The 26,845-nt window shown below is 36.2% G+C and overlaps 1 protein-coding gene across 1 annotated transcript in view; it reads right to left on the minus strand.

The window, feature by feature from the left end:
• LOC102176425 (leucine-rich repeat-containing protein 9) overlaps positions 1-26,845 on the minus strand; it is a 117,546-nt gene that overhangs the window by 50,848 nt on the left and 39,853 nt on the right. The window contains exons 12-17 of the mRNA XM_005685936.3: positions 26,295-26,427; positions 24,985-25,107; positions 24,272-24,387; positions 17,910-18,122; positions 14,297-14,416; positions 1,172-1,363 (exon numbers count right to left, since the gene is read on the minus strand). Of these exons, the coding sequence (XP_005685993.2) occupies positions 1,172-1,363; positions 14,297-14,416; positions 17,910-18,122; positions 24,272-24,387; positions 24,985-25,107; positions 26,295-26,427 (897 nt within the window). The remainder of the gene's footprint in view (positions 1-1,171; positions 1,364-14,296; positions 14,417-17,909; positions 18,123-24,271; positions 24,388-24,984; positions 25,108-26,294; positions 26,428-26,845) is intronic.

Genomic DNA, 26,845 nt, shown 5'->3' on the forward strand with positions numbered 1-26,845 from the left:
TAATAAAAGTTAATTTTTACAAAATATTACATAGTGTTATGACATGGAAAGGAGTTTTTCTTCATTCCTTCTCACATAATTCAAATTATGCACCTCCTACTTTATTATATATGTCTAAAAATAAAGGCTTAACTTAATTCTTTAAATAATAGTTGATATTAAATTATTTTTAAGAATTAATCTGTTTTGTTTGAAGCTGGATACTTCTACTGTTGTGAAGGGAGGAAATCCCACTAGCTGTTGACAAGTGAGAGTGACGAAAAGTGTTCAAAGAACTGCAGTGCCTCCTGTTTATCTAGATCAGCAGTTAGCTACTCAGCCAATTGGGTGAGCCAATACAGCTCTTCAGCTCTTGTCATTTAATTTGGCAGCATGGTTATAGCTCTACTATGATCAATCAGGAAGTCTGATTTGGCAAAAGAAAAATATGCTTCAATTTTATGGAGTGAAAAAGGAGAAATGCAACAATATAAACATAGTAACATGGCCAATGTAATAGAAACAATCATGCTTTAGTCCCTTTTTAAAATGTTGAACACGGTCTATATACATTTTTGAAAAGCAAGAAAAGATGCATTCTTGAAATTGTAAACTTGGGGCTTATTTTAAATACTTGGAGATACTCTTCAATATAATCATTGAATATTGAAATTTCTTAGCATGACTCTACATATGCTTGTGATGAGAAAAAACAGTGCTCAAATTTCCTTATATAACAGAACATAAATAAGACTTTATAATTTAGGTTTATTGGAGAATGTAACAAACTTGTTCCCCCTTTAATAGTATGTTTCTCTCACAGTATAGTATTCTATTATTCTTGGTTCCTATGCCTCACTACAGTAGGATTCTAGCACACTGAGCTATATATACTACATCATAAAATTTCTCTAAAGGTTTTCAATGGCAATGACATCTGATACTCTTAAGACCACAATACTCCCAAACTATTAGAGGCTGAAAAAAAATCTGATGTGAAACTAAAAACATTTTTATAATAACATTTGATTCACTTGATTGATACATTATATTCAACTTACAAAAAACTTCAAGGAATTCTACTGAGACAAAGACAGTTTGCCTGTTTCTGGGTATTACTGAATAATAGTGAGAAAACAGCTTTGAAATAAAAATGATTGTTTGCTTTTTTATAAACATGTCTGTTACATACCTTTTGCCATGGATTATGTCGAATATCAAGAGTGAGAAGGCTTGTGGTATGTTTGCATAACATATTTATTTCATCGCCAGATTTTTTCAATTGATTCCAGCTCAAGTCTAAGTGCTTAAGTTTCATCAGACCTCTAAATCCTTCAAGGGTTATCACATGGTTATGACTTGCATCCAAATATTCAAGGTTATACTGCAACACATACAAATAGAAGTGATGCTAGAAGGATCATGGTTTGTATTTACACAGTTCTTTTTTTCTCTCTCTGATTCTTTAAGTACTTTACATGCTTTTTGGTAACCCTTACAGAAAACCTAAACAGTAGCCTATACTGCGGTAATGGCATCAAAGTACCTATTTTCCTATTAATAAACAGCTACATTATATTTTATTTTAGTAATTTTCTCTTACTTCTTTCTTCACCCTTGTAACATAGAGTGGCAGTATGTGTTTTTACAGATGAGACAGCAAAGAAAAACTAACAAGAAAATTTGTCCCTAACGAAGAATTACACTTCTTATACCCAGGCTTCTGGTTTAAACTCATGGCCTAGTTTAAAAGCGTTCATCTTCAGAAGCAGAAACTACACCTGTTACATTCTATAATTTCCTTTTTCAAAAGGACAGGATTTTTCAATTATAATTTTTTAAAAAACATTAAAGTAACACATTCTTGTTGGAGGTCTGGGAAATACAGTAAATAAATTTTTAAAAAAGAAAGCATATATAATTTTGTTGCTCAGAAAGAACCACTGAAAACATTTTTTATTATATGCTCATATATATTTTTCATATATATTGAAACAAATGTATTGCTCTATTATATAGAATTTTATTCCCTTCTAACATGTTCACACCTTATTAAATATTATTTAAAATGATTTTTCATGATTGCATAGTATTTTAATACGTAAATTATTAGACTTTTAAAAACATTTTGCTATGGACATTTATGTGACTTCTAATTGTTGGCAACACTGCAACAAATGTCCACGTTCATAATACTTTAACTGAGAATATTTTCTCAGGAAAGGTTTTTAGAAATAAGATTAATGGTTTTTAAGGATTTCTATATTGTTAAGACTTGATAAATATTGCCAAATAGTTTTAAGGAAGTTTGAATCAGTTTTTTCTTCCAACAATAGGATTTGAGAATGCTCATTCCTTAAATATCCACCAACCTACCTGCCTTATTTTAATTTACATTATTACCACTGAAGTTGCACACCTTTTCCATGTTTGAGATCCCATGGACTGTAGCCCAACAGGCTCCTCTGTCCATGGGATTTCCCAGGCAAGAATACTGGAGTGGGTGCCATTTCCTTCTCCAGGGGATTTTCCTGACCCAGGGATTGAACCTGGGTCTCTCACATTGCAGGCAGATGCTTTACTGTATGAGCCACCAGGGAAGCCTGTATCTGTACTAGCTATATTTTTGCTTGTTGTCTTTCTCATCTTTGGCCATTTATATATTTAGATCTTTATTTTACTTAACTTGTAAGAAATCTTTAAAACAATTTGCTACTTCTGTTCAGTGCAAACAAAATTTTCTTTTAAAGTATATACTAACTCAGACCCAGAACCAGAAAGTGATAAAGAAAACATGAAGAAAATATTTTGCAACATATTTATTAAAATAAAATATTATTATAAATTAAAAATAAATTTGATTTCTTTATAACTTAAACAATTATTTGAATTCACCATAGAATTAGTTACTGCTATATAATGCATAGCTCATATTGTTGTAATAGCACCTATTACAATGACTCAGGTTTCAAGAGTTGAGTGTTCAGATCATTAAAATCTAAAAAGTTTCTAGAAATTAAATAGTGTTACTGGCTTTTATTATAAGTAAGCATAGTAAAAAATATCCTATAATTTATTATCATTATAATTTCTTGAACAAAAGGATATTTGGCAGTAGAAAGTATTAAGCATATAATCTTAGAACACTCTTTTTTTTTTAACTTTATTTTACTTTACAATACTGTATTGGTTTTGCCATACATTGACATGAATCCGCCATGGGTGTACATGAGTTCCCAATCATGAACCCCCCTCCCACCTTCCACCCCATATTATCTCTCTGGATCATTCCCATGCACCAGCCACAAGCATCCTGTATCCTGTATCGAACATAGACTGGCAATTCATTTCTTACATGATAGTATACATGTTTCAATGCCATTCTCCCAAATCATCCCACCCTCTCCCTCTTCCTCAGAGTCCAAAAGTCCGTTCTACATATCTGTATTTCTTTTGCTGTCTTGCACACAGGGTCATCATTACCATCTTTCTAAATTCCATATATATGTGTTAGTATACTGCAGTGGTGTTTTTCTTTCTGGCTGCAATCCGAAAGTCTGCAAGCAATAAATGCTGGAGAGGGTGTGGAGAAAAGGGAACCCTCCTACACTGTTGGTGGGAATGCAAACTAGTACAGCCACTATGGAGAACAGTGTGGAGATTCCTTAAAAAATTGCAAATAGAACTGCCTTATGACCCAGCAATCCCACTGCTGGGCATACACACCGAGGAAACCGGAATTGAAAGAGACATGTGTACCCCAATGTTCACTGCAGCACTGTTTATAATAGTCAGGACATGGAAACAACCTAGATGTCCATCAGCAGATGAATGGATAAGAAAGCTGTGGTACATAAATACAATGGAGTATTACTCAGCCATTAAAAAGAATACATTTGAATCAGTTCTAATAAGATGGATGAAACTGGAGCAGATTATACAGAGTGAAGTAAGCCAGAAAGAACAGTCTTTTAAATTAAATAAATTTAGATTTACAAAATTTTACTACATGGTCCACCTTTTGCCATTTTTCATCAAAAAATGGTTAAAAACTTGTCCGAAATTCTGACACTTGCATGCTGATTAGCATTTGGGAACAATTCATTATATAAAGATAGCTGTCTTCTTCTCTTGAAAACAGGGGTAGGATCTTTACTTTTTTATATTCCCAGAATATAAAAGAGACTCCATACACTCCATGAATATTCAAGGAATAATATTTTCAGTTTTGCAGGAGAATTTGGCATTTTAGTATTTTTTGCATTTTGGTTTAAATCTTTTGTAAGTTATGGTACAATTCAGCCCAAATTACAAAGATTAAAACTGACAAGATCTCTTTAAAATATTTTAGGGATAATAGTTCAATCTCTAAATGTAGATTAGCTATCTTGAGGCATTAGAAATATTTTAACACTAAATCTATCATTGGAAAAGGTAAGACAGAAGTATTATTTCTATAATCTATAATGTTGCAAATAGCCATACATATTTGTTTCTCTCTCCTTGGCCAACTCTGACTATGGTATAGTTATTTTCAGAAAAAAAAAAAAAATCTGTTCCTATTTCTTTGGCTTGGATACTCTCCTTTCCTGATAGTTCAGGTGAATGAATGACAGACATACAGCTTTTGATATTTCAATTTTACCTTATGTGGACGTCTTGCTTAGATTTTTAAAAAATCTATAAAAATTATATAATGTATCTCCACCATTTATGAAGCCCAGGTCTTTCATTATATAAACAGTCATAGATTGGAAATCCTGATTCACAAGGCAAAGACAGGGTAATGAACACATAGTAACCATCCATTTACTTTCTGCAACCTAGTAGAACCTAATGTCTAGCATACAATAAAGTATAGAAACTCTCCATGTTAGAGACACAGTTAAGGAAAATGATAGTAAAAATGAGATAAATAAAAGCGAAAAGTGAAAGTGAAAGTCTCTCAGTCATGTCCAGTTCTTTGCGACCCCACGGACTATAGTCTTCCAGGCTCCTCTGTTCATGGAATTCTCCAGGCCTGAATACTGGAGTGGGTAGCCATTTCCTTCTCTAGGGGATCTTTCCAATCTAGAGATTGAACCCAGGTCTCCTGCATTGCAGGCAGATTCTCTACCGTCTGAGCCCCTCGTGGCGCAGCTGGTAAAAAATGAGATAAACTAAAGTGAAGTGAAGTGGCTCAGTCGTGTCCGACTCTTTGCGACCCCATGGACTGTAGCCCACCAGGCTTCTCAGTCCATGGGATTTTCCAGGCATGAATACTGCATGAATACTGGAGTGGGTTACATTCCCTTCTCCAGGGGATCTTCCCAACCCAAGGATCGAACCCAGGTCTCCTGCATTGTAGGCAGACGCTTTACGGTCTGAGCTACTGATAGAAATAACAGGTGAGTGATTAAATTAGGGCATAGCCTTTTGTGATACAGAGATAAATGATAAATATAATTAATATTAAACACACATACAAAGTTGATTATTGGAAAATACATAGGCAGAGGCAGCACAGGTATTCAATCTCTCTGAATTCCCACATAAAAATAAAGTAAAAATAAGACCAAAATTCCATGGACAACATTTATAATAAAGCTACATAACAAGGTAGCCCCATAAGTCCCAAAAGAAGTTGGTGGGGATAAACCACCAATAACCACAAGACTACATGGTGTCCATGTCGATGTGAGAGGAAGAAGGAAGCGTCAGGGCATCATCTGACAGACCTGAGAATAAGAGAGCCCCCAAATAGCCAACCAATACTCAGTGGAATGTCTGAAGGCACACTGAGTGCAGTTAAAAGTGGGAGTTTTGCCTTCTCTGATACGAGATGAGTGCATGAGATCCATAGTAAAAAGGTCTGAAGGGGCTGGAACAGTCTAGCACCTATGAATTTTCAAACTGCCCCACCAGGCTCCAGTAAGAACTCAATCCTTCTTGGAGAAGAAACTGCTGGGCTAAGTCAACATTAAACAGGATAAGGACAAAGGAGGCAAATAAAAGAGAAAGTTCAGACTGAAGTGGAAGAAGGAATAGAGGCAGGAAATCTCAGGAAATAAGTGCTACAACTGTTAACAGTACATATAAACAGCAGAAGAGGGAGATCTGTGAAACTACAAAAGCTTCCCCAACACCCACTTTCATTTTAAAAGTTAAGAAGTAATTTCACTGAAAAATGAGCAGCAGAAAAGTATTGAGGTAAAATCCCAGACAAAGTTAAACAAACTATACACGCATGAGACAGACAGAAATATTGCTGCCAGCAATGAAAGTATATCAGAAAGACATGCCCAAGAAACATATCATAACCATAAACCTACTATGTCAAAACAAGCAAAAAGATGTTAAGAGTGATACAAGATACAAAATAACAACAGAAATCTGGATTAGAAAAACTCAGAAGTGAAGTGAAAGGACCCAGAAAAGAATCTAAAATAAAATAATAAAATCATTTCAGAAGTGAATACTAAACTAGTCAAAGACAAAAGAAGTAAACAACAGACAACACCTTAAGAGAAGCAGAAAGTGAAAAAGAAATTTTAAAAAATCAAATCAATTAAAAAATCTAAATGGAGATATAAGAAGGACTCAAGAGAAAGTGACAAATAGTGAAGAAAAGATTCAACATATGGATAATGTGAGTTTCTAAAGAAGAAAACCAAAGCAAGGAAACAAAAATTGCTAAAAACTTTCAGTTAAAAAAATGATTTTAATATTTATTTTGGAAGAGCATACTGTGAATTTGAAATCTTGACCCAGAACAATCAATGCAAGACATACTCTTATAATAAAATTATTAGACTTTAATGAAAACTAAAAAACTTCCTTTGGACATCTAGAAGAAAAAAGCCTGTGACTTATAAGAGAAAAAATTATACATCCTTATCAGACTTTTCTACAGCAACACTTTATGCCACAAGAAAATTAAATAACACTTAAGATGCTCAAGAAACAAAATTGTGAGCCAAAGATTTTATACCTAACAAAACTGCCTTTCAAGTATAAAGGACATAGATAAACTATTCCTGCACTAGAGAACGGAGAAGGCAATGGCACCCCACTCCAGTACTCTTGCCTGGAAAATCCCATGGACGAAGGAGCCTGGTAGGCTGCAGTCCATGGAGTCACTAAGAGTCGGACACGACTGAGTGACTTTACTTTCACTTTTCACTTTCATGCATTGGAGAAGGAAATGGCAACCCACTCTAGTGTTCTTGCCTGGAGAATCCCAGGGACGGGGGAGCCTGGTGGGCTGCCATCTATGGGGTCGCACAGAGTCGGACACGACTGAAGCGACTTAGCAGCAGCAGCAGTAACTTAAGGGATATTGTTCCTATAAGCCCTTCCTGAGGAATCTATAATAGAATATTTTTCTGACAAGATGTTTGATACCAATCTAAGGACTGGTGATGAGAATTAAATATACAATTACCAATGAACTAAAAGGTAGAGTGTACAGAGTGTAAGGGCTACATGCTCAAAGTAGATATAGTATGATAATTTTAACTTTTTTAAAATAAGGAAGACTGGAAAGAGCATACACAAAATTTAAAAAAAAATAGTTATGGTAACATGCTGATGAGGGTATTAGCGCTATCATTCCAAGATTGTTGTGTGTGTAACGGGATAAAACAAATAAATGATTATTAAATATCCTAATTCTCACCTTGTAACCTTGAAAATAAGGATTATTGGTGATAAAAAAAGATATAGATGTATGTAACAGAGAAAACTCAATATCCCCTCAAAAGAAGATCATGGCATCCAGTCCCATCACTCAATGGCAAGTAGATGGGGAAAAAATGGAAACAGTGGCAGATTTTATTTTCTTGGGCTCCAAAAGCACTGTGGACAGTGACTGCAATCAGAAATTAAATGACACTTCCTACTTGGAAGAGAAGCTATGACAAATTTAGACACCATATTAAAAAGCAGAAACATCACTTTGCTGACAAAGGTCCATATAGTCAAAGCTGTGGTTTTTCCCGTAGTCATGTAATGGATGTGAGAGGTGGACCATAAAGAAGGTTGAGCATCAGAGAATTGATGCTTTTGAACTGTGGTGCTGGTGAAGACTCTTGAGAGTCCCTGGACAAAAAGAAGATCAAACCAGTCAATCCTAAAGGAAATCAACCCTGAATATTCATTGGAAAGACTGATGCTGAAGCTAAAGCTGGCCACCTGATGGGGAGATCCAACTCTTTGGAAAAGATCCTGATGCTGGGCATGATTGAGGGCAGGAGGAGAAGGGGATGACAGAGGATAAGATGGTTGGATGGCATCACCAACTCAATGGACATGAGTTTTAGCAAACTCTAGGAGATAGTGAAGGATAGGGAAGCCTGGTGTCCTGCATTTTATGGGGTTGCAAAGAGTCCGACATGACTTAGCAACTGAACAAAACAACAACAGAATAAAGGTTAAGCTAAATGATTTGCAGTCTTGAATTGGAAATATCAATATAAATTCATAAGGTTAATTTTAGTTACACATATGCACATATACCAGCCCCCCTCCCACACACACCTCCCTCACAAGTCCTGTCCAATGGAAAGACTTATAAACAGTGACTAACCCAGGTTGTGGTCCTGAAATACCACTTCTCTAAAAGAAACTAGGGCTTCTTGAAGAAATAGGTGACTCTGTCTGCAGTAGAAAAACACACAAAATGTGTATGGAAAATCATTCATGCTAGGTGGCAAAGAAGCTGTCACAGACTACCAGAGTCATGGCTAAAGGAGATAACTTTATGATGCTTCCACTGGCTAAGTATGAGAAAATCTGAGCTTCGTCATGATAATAATTGCAATAAATTGAATATCATCAAATATGTTTAAGTCCCTGCATTCCTAATGATATTAAAACAGAAAAAGAATTGCTCATCTTTGGGAAATCATAAGGAACTAATTCATTATCTTCAAAGTTGGTAAATAAGGGCAAATAATCAAATATCTTTTCTGTATTTTCTATATGAATGGTTCTACTAGGTATCCAAATAATAGACAAGGGGAAATGTCTCTATGTAAAATATTCTAATTAATAAATGAAAAAGAAATGAGAATAAGAATATTGCTATTTCATAATTTTCAATAAATTAATGAATATTTAATGCTGGGTTGGATGAATCACAAGCTGAAGTCAAGATTGCCAGGAGAAATATCAATAACCTCAGATATGTAGATGACACCAACCTTATGGCAGAAAGCAAAGAGGAACTAAAGAGCTTCTTGATGAAGGTGAAAGAGAAGAGTGAAAAACAGGCTTAAAACTCAACATTCAAAAAACTAAGATCATGGCATCCATCCCATCACTTCATGGCATATAGATGGTGAAACAATGGAAACAGTAAAAGACTTTATTTTCTTGGGCTCCAAAATCACTGCAGATGGTGACTGCAGCCATGAACTTAAAAGATACTTGTTCCTTGGAAGAAAAGCTATGCCCAGATAGTGTATTAAAAAGCAGAGACATTACTCTGTTGACAAAGGTCTGTCCAGTCAAAGCTATGGTTTTTCCAGTAGTCTTATTGTACAGAGGTAAGAGTTGGACCATAAAGAAGGCTGAGTGCCAAAGAATTGATGCTTTTGAACTGTGGTGTTTTGAGAGTCCCTTGGACTGCAAGGAGAACAAAGGAATCAAACCTGAATATTCATTGGAAGGACTGATGCTGAAGCTGAAGCTCTAATACTTTGGCCACCTGATGGGAGGAGCTTACTCATTGGAAAAGACTGATTCTGGGAAAGAATGAAGGCAGGAGGAGAAGGGGACAACAGAGGACAAGATGGTTGGATAGCATCACTGACTCAATGGAGTTGAGTTTGAGCAAGCTCTGGGAAATGGTGAAGGACAGGGAAGCATGGGGTGCTGTAGCCCATGGGCTGGCAAAGAGTCAAACGACTGAGCAACTGAACAACAATGGATATAGGCTCCTTGAATCAGAAAAGTGACGACTAGACATTATGTGTCTCTTACAGTCTTGCCAGAGGAATGGAATCTGAGTCTGATCCAATCTCTGGATCCAGTTGCCAATTTGGAAAAAAAAAAAACTGGTGGGTGGAGGGCATGTAGGGTTGTATCATAGGTAATATATTGGCAGGGTCTAGACTGTGGGACAGAGAAGGCGATGGCACCCCACTCCAGTACTCTAGCCTGGAAAATCCCATGAACGGAGGAGCCTGGTGCGCTGCAGTCCATGGGGTCGCACAGAATCGGACACAACTTTAGCGACTTAGTAGCAGCAGCAGCAGACTGTGGGAAACTCTTTGGGTTGGAAGGTGCAAGTTTTTCTACAACTGTTTTACGACACTGCAACTTCAAGGACTGCAGCCCACTAGACTCCTCTGACCATGGGATTTTCCAGGCAAGAAAACTGGAACAGGTTGCCATTTCCTTCTCTAACAAATAAACAGTGGGGAGTGAAAGAGAATAGAAGGGAAACTTACAAGAGACTTAAAAAAATACAGTACATTAAAAAAATGGGGGAAACCAAACTGCTGTGCTAGGGATGCACATTTGGGTGTTGGAACTATGGGGGGGAACAGCAGGGAGAGGATAACTACAGAAGTTAGGATAATGATTTCTTGAAGGAATGGGGCATATATAAGGATTTATGCTCTGGGTGGCAGAGTTTTATTTCTTGACCTGGACGATACTTACAAGCATGTTCACCTTATAATAATTTATTAAACCACATATTTGTAGTATGTGGTTTTCAGGATCTGTGTTTTATTCTACATATATAGTATCTCCTCTCTTTGAACACCTGAAGATCCTTATAGTCATTTTTAGAGACTTATTTATATATCAGATTCCTGATGTTTGAGGAATCTCTACCTAGTTCTAAAATTAAAAAATAACACTTGGGCATAAAATTTGTCCAGTTCCCTCACATGTAAAATGACCATGGTAATAGTTATTCAATAAGTAGGCTGTGTGGCTGTGGTGATGAAAAGAACAATATAACCACACTGCAAAATACACGCTGGGCAGCTGGCTAAACTCATCCTGTGTGACTTAAGAGTTTACTCTTTATATTTGTGCCTTAGCAAAATTACAGTGCTTGTTACACCCTTTGGAACAGCTAGAAAATCATTAGAAAAAAACTAAACCAAAAATGCCACCAATTAATATATATAGTCCTGGGACCTCTATTAAACTATCTTCTTTTCTCAGTTGCATACCAAACCCTATAGGGAATTCTGTTAAAAAGGACTTTGGCCTTACATGTGCCTATCCAGTTTCCTAATACCATTAAAATTCCTAGAAGAAATAAAGGCAGAATGCTCTTTGACATGAGTCTTAGCAATGTGTTTCCAGATATGACTCCTCAAGCAATGTGGACAAAAGCGAAAATAAAGAAATGGGACAACAACAAACTAAAAAGCTCTGCATGGCAAAGGAAACCATCAGCAAAATGAAAAGACAACATACCAAGCTGGAGAAGATATTTGCAAATCATACATCTGATAAGAGGCTGATATAAAATATATATTAAAAACTCATAAAACTCAACAACAAAAAACCAAACAACCCAATTTAAAAAATAGGCAGAGGAGCTAAATGGTCATTTTCCCAAAGTTATTTTCAGATGCACAACAGGTACATGAAAAGATGTTCATCACTAATTATTAGGGAAATGCAAATCAAAACCACAATGATTTGTTATCAAAAAGGCAAGAAATAACAAGAGACGATGTAGAGAAAAGTGCACCCTCATGCACTGTTTGTGGGAATGTAAACTGGTGCAGCCAATTTACAGTATGGAAAACAGTATGGAGAGTTCTGTTTTATATTAAGACTAGAACCACCATCTGATCTAGCTATTCAACTTCTGGGTATTTATCCAAAGAGTATAAAAACATAAATTCAAAATACTGTACCCCTGAGTTCATAGCTGAATTTACAATTGCCAAGATATGGAAGCAACCTAAGTGCTCATCAATGGATGAGTGTATAAAGGAGATGTGGTATATACATATACTATGAAATACTACTGAGACATAAAAGAGATGAAATCTTGCCATTTGCAACAACATGGATGGAGGGTATTATTCTAAAAGAAATAAGTCAAAGAAAGACAAATACTGTATCATATCACATATGTGGAATTAAAAAAAACAAATAAAGGAATAAATCAAACCAAATAAAGATAAACACATAGATAAAAGGAACAGAGTAGTGATTACCAGTGGGGAAGTAGGGTGGAGGGAGGGCAAAATGGGTAAAGGTGGTCAACTGCTTGGTGATGGATAGAAACTAAACTTTTGGTGGTGAGCATGCTATAGTGTATACGGAAGCTGAAATATAATAATATTGTACACATGAAACTTATGTAGTATCATAAACCAATGTTACCCCAATTTAATAAAAAAGACTCTGGTTTACTAAAAGAAAAAAGGAAGGGAGTTTAAATACTAAAATCTAACCTCAGATATGCAGATGACACCACCCTTATGGCAAAAAGTGAAAAGGAACTAAAAAGCCTCTTGATGAAAGTGAAAGTGGGGAGTGAAAAAGTTGCCTTAAAGCTCAACATTCAGAAAACAAAGATCATGGCATCTGGTCCCATCACTTCATGGCAAATAGATGGGGAAACAGTGGAAACAGTGTCAGACTTTATTTTGGGGGGCTCCAAAATCACTGCAGATGGTGATTGCAGCCATGAAATTAAAAGACGCTTACTCCTTGGAAGGAAAGTTATGACCAACCTAGATAGCATATTCAAAAGCAGAGATATTACTTTGCCAACAAAGGTCCATCTAGTCAAGGCTATGGTTTTTCCAGTGGTCATGTATGGATGTGATAATTGGACTGTGAAGAAAGCTGAGCGCCAAAGAATTGAAGCTTTTGAACTGTGGTGTTGGAGAAGACTCCTGAGAGTCCCTTGGACAGCAAGGAGATCCAACCAGTCCATTCTAAAGGAGATCAGTCCTGGGTGTTCTTTGGAAGGAATGATGCTAAAGCTAAAACTCCAATACTTTGGCCACCTCATGCAAAGAGTTGACTCATTGGAAAAGACTCTGATGCTGGGAGGGATTGAGGGCAGGAGGAGAAGGGGATGACAGAGGATGAGATGGCTGGATGGCATCACCGACTCGATGGACGTGAGTTTGAATGAATTCTGGGAGTTGGTAATGGACAGGGAGGCCTGGCATGCTTCAATTCATGGGGTTGCAGAGAGTAGGACACCACCAAGCTGAATGAACTGAACTGACTGAAGGCCAATAAACAAAGTAGCAAACTCTCACCACAGTGGGAGAAGTAATAGCACAAGAGCCTGGAAATGGTTAAGAGGAGGTAGAAAACAGGCAAGAGCTGAGATGTATTTTGAATATATCTCATTGGATATATTCAAAAAGGTATGTCAATGACCTGAGACCTATGGAAACAAAGATGCTGGACTGCACTTCTGGAACCCATATGTAATTATTGTTGCTGCTGCTGCTGCTGCTAAGTTGCTTCAGTCGTGTCCGACTCTGTGTGACCCCATAGACAGCAGCCCACCAGGGTCCCCCATCCCTGGGATTCTCCAGGCAAGAACACTGGAGTGGGTTGCCATTTCCTTCTCCAATGCGTGAAAGGGAAAAGTGAAAGTGAAGTCGCTCAGTTGTGTCCGACTCTTAGCGACCCCATGGACTGCAGCCCTCCAGGCTCCTTCGTCCATGGGATTTTCCAGGCAAGAGTACTGGAGTGGGGTGTCATTGCCTTTTCCAATGTAATTATTGTTATATGACATAAAACAGGGAAAAATATCCAGATAAGATCTGTACCTATGTGTACATGTGTATTACTATATTTGTCCTTTTATTTATAAGACGGCAAAGACAAGTCAAACAAGATCGATGTATTTGAAGTTTTGGTAGAAAGGACGAGGCAGAGAGAAAGAGAAATCACCATAAGGATAATGCACAGATGGGAAGAACTGACAACATTAGCTGTGAAGTGGTAAACCAAAAAGTGAAGATGAAATAAGGACTCACAAGAAGGAGGAAAAAGAGACTGAGAAAAAAAATAGCAGAAGAAATTGGAAATGACAGTTTATCAATGACATTTTAAAAACAAGTCTGGAGTAGTTTTACTTTTATTTTCAAGTAGCTAGAACTCAGATATGAGCACAGGTGTATATGTGGTTTGTAAACAGAATCTAAATCTATGACCTATTTTAGAAAAAATAACATACTATAACAAACTAGTTTTATGTATGCTTTGTTCCTGATTTGCGCTATATACCTTTAATATGGTATAGAAGAGGTCATTATTACAAAAATAATTTATCCATTAAATTAATGATTTTATTTTACTTACATAATTTCAAAAAAGTTCTTACCAGGTGGTATACATCATCTAAACAAGTAAATTCATTAAAGCTGATATTAAGTTTTCGAAGTCCTGTTAATTTGCAGAGATCTCTCAACTTACTCAAGCTGTTTCCATGTAGATTCAGACTCTGAAGTAAGATAAAATGTAAATAAAAAGTAAGACAAATTATATTCTAATTATAGCTATTAAATAACAGTAAGAGAGAGCCAATGAAAAAAAAATCTAATTTTAAAAGTATAGTCTGTTTTTATAATCTGATTTTACAAGATGAAGTTTATAACAGCAGCTTTGGACCTGGTACTTGATTAATTTGATTTTCCACTTGCTCTAAGGTTACTAATAATTGGCATGAAATTCTCTTTAGAAGATGATTAAATATTTTGTTTTTATATTCATTAGGGCAGTTCTATTTCTCAGGCTAGCTGGTGAACAATGTAGGCCCTAAAGATTTTGGGTATTGGCTAGGTTGCCTCACAGGAGAGAGGATGGCTGGATAAAACCTGATTACAGGGAACCAAATGAGGGCCCTGGCCTAAGGAAGAAAGGCTGAGGGTGTTAAAGTGGGAGGATACAATGTCAAAGATGATACAATGTCAAAGAAGGAGTTGAGAGACTGTCTAAGTCTCTGCACCACAAATTGACCCAGATTTTCCCTGCCCATTTGATCCTGGGCTATATGAAAATGAATGTTATTATATTTTTATATTTAGGGGAGACTCTGATATCTGTATGGGCTTCCCAGGCGGCACTAGTGGTAAAGAACCCACCTGCTAATGCAGGAGACATAAGAGACATGAGTTTGATTGCTGGGTGGGGAAGATCCCGTGGAGGAGGGCATGGCAACCCAATCCAGTATTGCCTGGAGAATTCGTTGGACAGAGCCTGGCAGGCTAGTCCATAGGGTCGCAAAGAGTCCTAATGCGGCTATAACCTCTCATTCTTCAGTCACAGTCTCATGTATCTTTGTATTCTAACCTACACCTATATTCCCACCATCACACACCCTAGATAAGACACTTGGTCTTTCAAAACCATGTGCTTACAGATAAAGTATGCCTCTGCATGGAAGACAAAAGCAATGAAATCTTCCATATCCTTCAGAAATTCACACAAACCCACCTCTTTCTGTGGACCTCTCCCAGCAGCTCTAAATGTCTTGTATTTGTTTGTGTATCTGTCTCCTTCACTAAAATAGTATCCTTGGAGCAGGGAAGAAAACTTATTCATTGAACACCTAATACTTGCTTCAATGGCTAAAATATAGCAAATTCTCAGTAAATGCTAGATGAATAAATCAGTGCAAAAGCCAGACTTATAACTAACAACTCTACTTTTTAGTATTTAATTGTGCTGTAAGAGAATATAAAATTATATTACTCTGGGCTTTTCATTTCCATATATTTAATTTATTTTTATGGATGTCTTCATAAAACTCAATCTAGTGGGGATAACTGAAAAGAAAATAATACATATGTACCTTCACTTTCTCTTACAGTAATGGCACAAATAAAGGAGAATAAAGGATGTGATGTCTAAATATCCTTCTTCTAATATCTAGAATTCTTACTGGAAACTGTAGAAAATTTTCTGGCTTTTATAGACAAATTTAAGATGAATTCTTAAATTCTTATGTTATGAGTATTGACCAAATTAATAGTCAGATGGAGGTCACACTGGCCAAGATATTCCAAAGTCTTAAATTCTTCTCCTTTCTGGTTCTTATCTTACAAACCAAAGATAATAAAAAAGACCTACCTTCTGGTGCTATTTTTTTTACTTTAATTTAATCTCTTTAAATCTATAGGAATACATGTTTCAGAAGCTCAATCCTATCAGAACACTGATTTATTAAACCTTTCCAGTTGAGGCTTTATTATAAAAATGTATTACTCAAATATGAAATCTTGACATTATAGTTCAGAAACAATTTCTCCAAACTGTCAGCTGGAAGATTGTTCCTGTATTAAGTATATTGCATATTTATGATAAAGATGGTGATATTGCTATCATGCTATAAAGTTTTACTTCATCTCTAATAATAATTCTCTAAAGTAGACTTAATCTAGACTTGAAGATTTGGTGGATGATGCTAATACTGTTTTACCATAGCAATTTCATAAACTATCTTAAAAAGATGTTTTGAATATTTTTAGAAGCAGACTGAAAACTGTATTATTTTAAAATATATGTTTTGCATTCTCTTTCTGCTTCACATAATCATTTGGAAAAAAACTGTCGTCATAAACAATGGATTTAAAAATGTCAAAATGGAGCCAAGTAGCTGACTTTCAAGATAAAAATAATATCTGAATTTTTATCTGTACCTCAGTTTTCAGTAAATGCATAGAAAGATATGTCAAGTAAGAATACCTTGTCTTAAGTATTGTATTCATTTATCAATTAATATCAATTTGTTTACTACTTCTTTAGGTTCAAGCAGACAACTCACTTTTTCTGTGAGAACCACTCAGACATTCTGTTTTAGAACAAATACCCAATGAGTATCTCATATGTGCTAGGTATTGTGCTAGATAATGGCAAAGTTGATGCTGGCCCACACAGTATTTATAAGTAAATCATAAAAAGGCATCCTTACCTCAAGACACCTTTATTTCCAGGTTTTAGAAAATTGTCACAATAGACTGATTTTGTTAGTAAAAGAAATTCCACCACCAGTCATCAGAAAGTTGTTGTAGTAAATATACTACTGTATATTTAAAAGTTGCCCCTTAGATGTGGCCCTTCTGCGCAATGCACACTGCACAGTCTTACATTGTTACCCTCATGCTGGGAATATAAATGACTAAGAACAGCCATAGCCTCTGTCCCTGTGGAATTTATAGTTTAGGAAGGATACAGACACATGACAAAGGACTCTTAGATTCTTAATTAGACCTAGAGGTAAGAGAAGGACTTAATGCTTAAGTATAGATCTAAAATGTGTGGGAGCTAAGTAGGAGAAACAGGGTCATGTGAAAACATTCTGTGCAGATGAAGTAGCTAGTGTGGAGACTCTGTGCCGCTACAAAGGACACATTTAGGAAACAAAAAGGAGGCTGATTACAGATTGCTACAGGGAGGGTAATATGAGAAGAGTCTGAAAAGACAGGCCTGGGACCAGGTCATATAAAACCTTACAGGCCATATTAAGGACTTTGGTTTTATTTTTAAAAGAATGAAAAGCATTTGTGCATTTCATATAGGAGTGGTAAGGGATGACAAATCAGATTTGCACTTGAAAAGACTACTCTGGCTTCAGTATGGAGAATGGGTTGTGGCCTTGAAGCGGAAGTAGGACAAAACCTCTGTTGCATAGCTCTAGTAGGCATGCACCCCTACCCCAACACATACACACACACACACACACACACACACAAACACGCACACACCCCTTGTATTGAGTTATACTTAGCTATATACTGAATGGCATCCAAAGAGCACATTAATAGAATATCATGTGCATGGTGCCTTCTGAAATTGTGTAACAGCCCCGTGGAAGTATCTAGGTTGGCGATAAAGGGAGTCTGGATAGAATGGTAGCAGATTTGAAATGGACAGATTGAGAGTCAAGATATAGAAGGAAGCTTAATATCTCAATAGAATTTCCTCGTAATACTCACCACAATATGACCATAAACACTAGTCTTGGCAAGGGAAAGTATCGTTTTATCATCCAAACTAATAAGTTTTGGTCTGGGCTTGATCCTGGGATCCATTTTTATAACTTCATCATCAAATTTCAAATCCTGAGACAATACTGATCCTTCTGAAATTTTTTTGCTTTCTTCTAGAATAACATTGTTGAACGAAGAGAATAAAGAGTGAGCCTTGACCTAAAAAATTTATTAAAAACATTGAAAATTTGGTTGCTGTATTTATCATTTTGAAAAATAAGCTATGTAGGAAAGATGAATTAAAACTTTTCCCATTATATAGTAATATCTATGATGATCTGTATCACATTCGGAAATCTATGAGAATAGATTAAAATTGTGGACTAAGAATGGGTGTGTTCATCCCCTCCTCCTGAAAATTCCTTAAAAGACATTTAAAAAATATCTTATAACAGTGGAGAGGGCACCAACAAAAGACTTAAAAGTTGTGAGATACTAATTAGAAGGGACTGAACTGACAAATAAAAAGCAGAAATGTAACCTGCAGCCAAAATATATGCAGGAGATAACCACTTCAAAGAGCAGATTCCAAGAAACTTGATGTTTAGAGTGAACAAGTAAAGCAGCAGGAGGAAGCTCTAGGTAATTATTAGGCGATTAAGTTACCATAAGAATTGTGGATGACTGGGCAAAAACAACGTGAACAAACAGAAACGGCTCTACAGAAAACCAAAATGGTCCATAAGAGAATTCTTTTTAAAATCTAGGAGAGCAAAACATCTATAAAAGAATAGACGGCTATAGAAAAAACAGGGTAAATGCTTCAAAGTCACCATAAAAACAATTAGTGAAGTATGAACTATTCAATAAATGTCCTGAGAAACCAAATGGATACTACAGCAAATCAAATTAACACTGTGGAAGCTAATATAGAGAGCATCTTTCATAAGAATTTAAAGATGGAAATGTAAAATACAGAGAAAAAAAATTAAAATACATTGCTGGGGGGAACAGTTCAGAATGTTCAATGTTTACCAAATAGGAGTTCGAGAGGGCTTAACAGAGAACAGAAGTAATGATAAAGGAATTAAGAAAAGGAAACTTCCCAGAGTTAAAACAAACATTTGATCTTCAGATTAAAACAGCTCATAAAGCGGCAAGCAGGATGATGGAGCTCTTGTCTTTGCTGACATCACTTTGTAGTGAAGTCAGCCACAATAGCAGGGACTTGGCCTCTCCACTTCTTGTTATTTCAGTTATTTTGCTTTCTGTTTGTTTGGTATTCTGTGTCTTTTGCTGAGAGTATATTTGACTGATAGAATACTCTTCATAACAACATAAAATATAAATGCCCAGAACTATATAAGAAATATAAAAAGAAATGTTTAAGACCCACATAAAGGAAAATATGGGAGAGGACTTGAGTAAATGGAATAATGTATCATGTTCCTGGATGAGAGGCCCAATACTACAAAGAAGTCAGTTCACCCCAAATTAAATTTAAATTCAATACACTTACAATCAAACCCTAGTAACAAGCTGTTTGAAAATTTAATTTGAAAGTGAAAATATTCAAGAATGTGTGCGTGCATGCTAAGTCGCTTCAGTCATGTCTGACTCTGCAACCCAATGGACCACAGCCCGCCAGGCTCCTCTGTCCATGGGATTTTGCAAGCAAGAATACTGGAGTGGGTTTCCATGCCCTCCTCATGTTCAAGAATAGCCAAGAAATTTTTAAAAAAATAAGTGGAAGAGAATTTGCCTTGTCACATATCCAAACATATCATCCAGTTGTAATAACCAAAACAAGATGGTAGGGGTCCAAGATTAGACCAAGAGATCAATGGAACAGAATATAAGGATCTATACATATTAAAATAATTTTAATAATAAAGATAATATTTCAAAAGAGTAAAAATGATTGAAAGCAAACCCACAAAGCTATTAACAGTGGATGCCTTAATGAAAGGGAGTGGGATACGACTGAGGTGAAAGCAGATTTTCATGTGTATTCTATATTCTGCAATAAGTTTGAATCTTTTCTAGTGAGACTACAGCTATATACTACTCATGTAATATATTTTCAAAATAAAAAATTTAGGTGTCATAATGATTTTCTTTGAAAATTATATCCCTCACAGAATAATCATTTTACATTTATATATAGGCATACCTCGTTTTGTTGCATTTTGCTTTATTGGGTTTCTAACAAATTGAAGGCATCAATCAAGTCTATTGGTGCTATTTTCCAACAGCATTTGCTTACTTCATGTCTCTGTCACATCTGGTAATCCTCATAATATTTCAAAGTTTTTCACTAAGATTATATTTGTTATGGTGATCTGTGATGTTACTATTGTAATGGTTTTGGGCTGCCACAAACCATGCTCATGTAAGACAGTGTTTGGACTACTCCATTGACCAGCCATTTCCCTGCCTCTCTTCCTCTCTTTGGGCCTCCCTATTCCCTGAGACAGAACAATCTTAAAATTTGGGCAATTAATAACCTTAGAATGGCTTCTCACTGTTCAAGTGAAAGGAAAAGTCACATACCTCTCACTTTAAATCAAAAGCTAGAATGACTGAGTTTAGCGAAGAAGGCATGTTGAACACTGAGATAGGCTGAAAGCTATGCCTCTTGCTCCAGTCAAGTTTTGAATGCAAAGGAGAAGTTTTGAAGAAAATTAAAAGTACTACTCCAGTGAACATATGAATGTAAAAAAACTGAAACAGTCTTATTACTGATATGGAAAATGATTTTGTGCTCTGGATGGAAGATCAAATCAGTCACAATATTCCCTTAAGTCAAAGCCTAAACCACAGAAAAGTCCTAACTAGCTTCAATTCTATGAAGGCTGAGAGAGGTGGGAAAGTTGCAGAAGAAAAGTTTGAAGCTAGCTGAGCCTGGTTCATGAAGTTTAAGGAAAGAAGAGATCTCCATAACATAGAAGAGCAAAGTGAATCAGCAAGTGCTGATGTAGAAGCTGCAGCAAGATATCCAGAATATCTAGCTAAGGTCACTAATAAAGGTAACTACACTAAAACATAGATTTTCAATATAGATTACACAGCACTCTATTAGAAGATGCCATCTAGGATTTTCTATTAAAAGAAGATGCCATCTAGGATTTTCATAGCACTGAAGTCAGTGCTCAGCTTTAGAGATTCAAAGGTCAAGCTGACTCTTGTTAGGGGCTTTTTTAGTTGAAGCTAACACTCATTTACCATTCTGGACACCCTACGGCACTTAAGAATTATGCTAAATCTACTCTACCTGTGATCTATAAATGGGACCAAAAAAGCCTGGATTACAGCACATTTGTTTACAACATGGTTTGCTGAATATTTTAAGACCCCTGTCTAGACCCACTGCGAAGAGGAAAAAAAAAAAAAGAAGGATTTCTTTTAAAATACTACTGCCTATTGACAATGAACCTCACCCCACTCCAGTACTCTTGCCTGGAAAATTCCATGGACGGAGGAGCCTGGTAGGCTGCAGTCCATGGGGTCGCTACAAGTCAGACATGACTGAGTGACTTCACTTTCACTTTTCACTTTCATGCACTGGAGAAGGAAATGGCAACCCACTCCAGTGTTCTTGTCTTGAAAATCCTAGGGACAGGGGAGCCTGGTGGGCTGCTGTCTATGGGGTCGCACAGAGTCAGACATGACTGAAGCGACCAGCAGGAGCATTGACAATGAACCTGGTTACCCAAGAGCTCTGATGGAGATGTGCAATGAGATTTACATTGCTTTCATGCTTACTAACATAACATTCCTTCTGCAGCCCAATGGATCAAGGACTAATTTCTACTTTCAAGTCTTATTATTTAAGAAATGCATTCCATAAGGCTATAGTTGCCAGTTTTTCATTCCAATCCCAAAGAAGGGCAGTGCCAAAGAATGTACAAACTACTGCACAACTGCACTCATTTTACATGCTAGCAAAGTAATGCTCAAAATTCTTCAAGCTAGGCTTCAACAGTATGTGAACTGAGAACTTCCACATGTTCAAATGGACTTAGAAAAGGCAGAGGAACCAGAGATCAAATTCCCAGTATCTACTGGATCATAGAAAAATCAAGAGGATTCCAGAAAAACATCTACTTCTGCTTCATTGACTATGCTAAAGACTTTGACTGTGTGGGTCACAACAAAATGTGGAAAATTCTTCAAGAGATGGGAATTTCAGGCCACCTGACCTGCCTCCTGTGAAACCTGTATGCAGGTCAAGAAGCAACAGTTAGAACCAGGCACAGAACAACAGACTGGTTCTAAATTGATCAAGGAGTACGTCAAGGCTATATACTGTAACCCTGCTTATTTAACTTATATGAAGAGGGCATCATGAGAAATGCCAGGCTGGATGAAGCACAAGCTGGAATCAAGAGTGCCAGGAGAAATATTAATAACCTCAGATATGCAGATGACACCACCCTTACGGCAGAAAGCAAAGAGGAACTAAAGAGCCTCTTGATGAAGGTGAAAGAGAACAGTGGAAAAAGCTGGCTTAAAACAACATTAAAAAAACTCATGGCATCTGGTCCCATCACTTCATGGCAAAGAGATGTGGAAACAGTGACAGACTTTATTTTCTTGGGCTCCAAAATCACTGCAGATGGTGACTGCAGCCATGAAATTAAAAGACGCTTGCTCCTTGGAAGAAAAGCTATGATAAACCCAGACAGTGTATTAATAACCAGAGACATCACTTTGATTACAAAGGTCCATCTAATCAAACCTATGGTTTTCCAATAGTCATGTATGGATGTGAGAGCTGGACTATAAAGAAAGCTGAGCACAGAAGAATTAATTGATGCTTTTGAACTGTGGTGTTGGAGAAGACTCTTGAGAGTTCCTTGGACTGCAAGACGATCAAACTAGTCTATCCTAAAGGAAATCAGTCCTGAATATTCATTGGGAGGACTGATGCTGAAGCTGAAACTCCAACACTTTGGCCACTTGATGTGAAGAGCTGATTCATTAGAAAAGACCCTGATGCTGAGAAAGATTGAAGGCAGGAGGAGAAGGGGACGACAGAGGACAAGATGGTTGGATGGCATCACTGACTCAATGGACATGAGGTTGAGCAAGCTCCAGGAGATGGCGAAGGACAGGGAAGCCTGGCACACTATAGTCCATGGAGTTGCAAGAATCGGACACGACTGAGCGACTGAACAAAAACAATAGCTGCCATAGATACAGATTTTCCTGAGGTTATCTGAGCAAAGGAAATTGAAAACTTTTTTGAAAGGATTTACCATTCTGTATGTCATTAAGAACATACATGATTCATAGAAAGAGTTCAAAATATCAACATTAACAGGAATTTGAAAGAAGTTAAGACTTCCCTGGTGGCTCAGATGGTAAAACATCTGCCTACAATGTGGGAGACCTGGGTTTGATCCCCGGGTCAGGAAGATCCCCTGGAGAAGGAAATAGCAACCCACTCCAGTACTCTTGCCTGGAAAATCCCATGGACGGAGGAGCCTGGTAGGCTATATAGTCCATGGGGTTGCAAAGAGTCAGACATGACTGAGCGACTTCACTTTCTTTCTTTCAAGACTTCAGTGGAGGAAGCATTTGCAGATATAGTGGAAACAGCAACAGAACTAGACATAGAGCCCAAAGATGTGACTGAAATCCTACAGTCTCACAATAAAACCTTACAGATAGGGAGCTTCTTCTTACAGATGAGCAAAGAAAATGGTTTCCACTCCTGGTGAAGATGCTGTGAAGATTGTTGAAGTGACAACAAAGGATTTAGGATACTTCATAAACTTAGTTGATAAAGCAGTGGAAGGATTTGAGAGGACTGACTCCAATTCTGAAAAAAGTTCTGTGGGTAAAATTCTATCAAACAGCACTGCAATGCTACAGATAGGTCATTCATGAAAGGAAAAGACAATACATGCAGCAAACTTCATTGATACCTTATTTTAAGAAATTGTCATAGCCACCAGTTATCTTCAGCAACTACCACCTGATCAGTCAGCAGCCATCAACATGGAGCCAAGATCCTCTACCAGCTAAAAGGTTATGACTCACTGGGCTCAGATGATGATTCACATTTTTTAGGAATAAAGTCTACTGTTTCATGAAGGTATGTATATTTTTTAGACATTTCATACTTTATAGACTATAGTCAGTATAAAGATAAGTTTTACATGCACTGGGAAACCAAAAATTAGTGTGACTAATTTTATTGCAATATTCACTTTATTGCAGGGTCTGAAACTGAACCCATAATATTTCTGAGGTATGCCTGTACATATAATATAGCATAAACTCGACATAATATTATTAGGCTTCAAATTACTGTTCTGTTCTCATTTAAGGAATTCCAGTTTTAAAAAATGCATTCATACCACTGTAATATACTCAAATTCCACGATGTATTCAGGCAAAACAAGGTCATGATCAAAGACAAACCACTTGCACTGCCGAACACTGCAATCACAGTTTCTTTGTCCCATGATAGAATCTAGGATAAAATAAAAATAAAAACAAGCAAAATAAATAAACACTCTTCAAAGTGAAACATAACATACACTTTTCACCCTTACACAGATTAATAAACAACTCAAAATATCATGTTATTGAGGTTTTTTTCTATCTTCCTACCATCCTCAATAATTTCTTAATTATATCAAGACTAGTCACCCTTTCACTACACAGACTAGTAGGGTTTAGTTTTATTCATATCCTTTTCTTTTTCTTACTTTTTCACTTTTCTAATCAGAATTTGACCATATAGTTTTTGATAAATATATTACTCTAAAACCTTTGTTGTTAAAAGTTGGGTGGGTTCTATCTTTTGAAATACATATAATATATTATACATATATGTGTGTATAAAATATAAAAGAAACTTTTACAAAATAAAATATCTATGCACAGAAATATATAACTATCATTGAAGTAGGGAACACAAATACAGAAGCTCATTAGTGGCTAGGAACATGGTTTTATAGAGAAGTTTATAAACTTTGTTAGACAGAAGTTAAATTATAAGCATCTTTATTAAATGAAAATATTCTATAGACAGAAAGATGAAAAATTTATTTCATGGCAGACATACTTAGTAAATATTTTCGAGGAATGAACACTGAATTAATCATTGGGTAGTTGGCTTGACTGATGGAGTCCTGATCATGAGCTTGAACACTCTGGCCAAGGAAAACCTTTGTAATCATGAGGATGCCTAGTATGAAAAAACAAAACATTTTAACACGAATTCATCTTAACAATTTTACAATTTTACCTTCCTTACTGGCCCCAGACTTGATTGTATATTCTGTAAAGGTAGGGATCCTAGCTATCCATATACACATAGCACACTGCTTGATCCAAAATAGAGGAGCTCAATAAATATTTGTTGAATAAATAAAATGGTTATAAAAGAGGATTCCTCTGACTATATCAAGCAAAGCTTCACAGACAAGAAAGAAGGAAATACGGCAATATTTAACAATATTTTCATGAAGTAATTTAAGAAATTTGTTGTTCTTGTTAACTGGGTAAAAATTCATCTCGGTATCATCAGTATCTAGCACATAGCACTCTACTGAATGGTGAACATTTCTTTTCCCTTAAGTTATTAAGGAACCTTGAAATTCACCAACTTCTAGGAATCTCTAGGAGTCACTGAATCCTATGAAGTAACTTGTAATTACTATGCATAAGGTATTCACATACTTCTTAAAACTATGTACAAGCTATGAAATGTAAATCAGGAGAACCTAACTGTTTTGTCCCTTGAACTGCAAGATCAAACCAGTCAGTCCTAAAAGAAATCAACTGTGAATACTCATTGGAAGGACTGAAAAGCTGAAGCTCCAATACTTTGGCCACTTGATTGGAAATAAGACCCTGAGACTGGGAAAAGTTCTTTTGCCAATTTTAGATTTACAACCAGGTTTTCTTACCATCTTATATTTTGTTAATTAAGGACAAATAAGACCTGACTTCCTGAGTGCTTTATATGATGATTACATAAATGGGTAGAGTTCTCTTGTCTCTTTCCAGTGAATTTGGGGTTTGTATGGTGAGTGTGTATAACATATACATATTTTTAGGACACATCTTAATGAACAAAAGCAGATTGTGAAAAGTGTTTATTTCATATAAGAGAAATTAAATATGAGTAACAAATGAATCTCATCCTATTGATGTTGCTGATAATAATCACTCAGTAAATATTTGTTGACAGACTGACTCAAGTAGTAGATGAGAAAGTCATGTATTACCTCACTGGTAGACACTAAACAAAGGGGGTTTCAGAAAACTTCCCAGGTTGATCAAACCAAGCATCAAAAATGTTATGAAAGTAATTAATGAATTTGAAGGCTTAGAGCTTAAAAGTTCAGAAACTCTGGATATTTATAATACCATGTCTGAAGAGCTCATGCTCAAGAGAGTTTTTCTTCTCATCCTTGTACTTTTGCTGTAGTAATTCAAGTCTGGGACACTCACATATACTTAGGCTATTAGCAAGAATGACAGCTTCTTTTCTGAGAGGCAGCTATAAAGAAAAAGCAAAGTCTGAGAATTTTTATAAGACTGACAATACTTCAACTTTACTACAGATGGTTTATCATTTTATGTTCACATGTCTGGGCAAGGAACCTTCAGGTCACTCACTGAAAAGAAGTAGATAATCTTCAGGACAACTGCATTCCATGAAACCGTTCATGTAATGTATTTTAAATGTATATGCAAATAGATCTATGAAATGTAATATTCAGTGGATATCACACTGATTATTCTTATTTAAATAAACAGTCTAATAATTGGTCTAACAGTCTACATTATTTTCCAGATATATCTGATTGTACTAATGTATGGAAATTTTAGCTTGCATTGTGACTAGAGTTATTTCTTTAAAAGAATTTTATCAGGAATATTCATATTACTTGCTGTGAAAGCAGCTCTTAAAAAAT

The sequence above is a fragment of the Capra hircus genome, chromosome 10, assembly GCF_001704415.2.
Source record: "Capra hircus breed San Clemente chromosome 10, ASM170441v1, whole genome shotgun sequence".
In the NCBI taxonomy this organism is placed as follows: Eukaryota; Metazoa; Chordata; class Mammalia; order Artiodactyla; family Bovidae; genus Capra; species Capra hircus.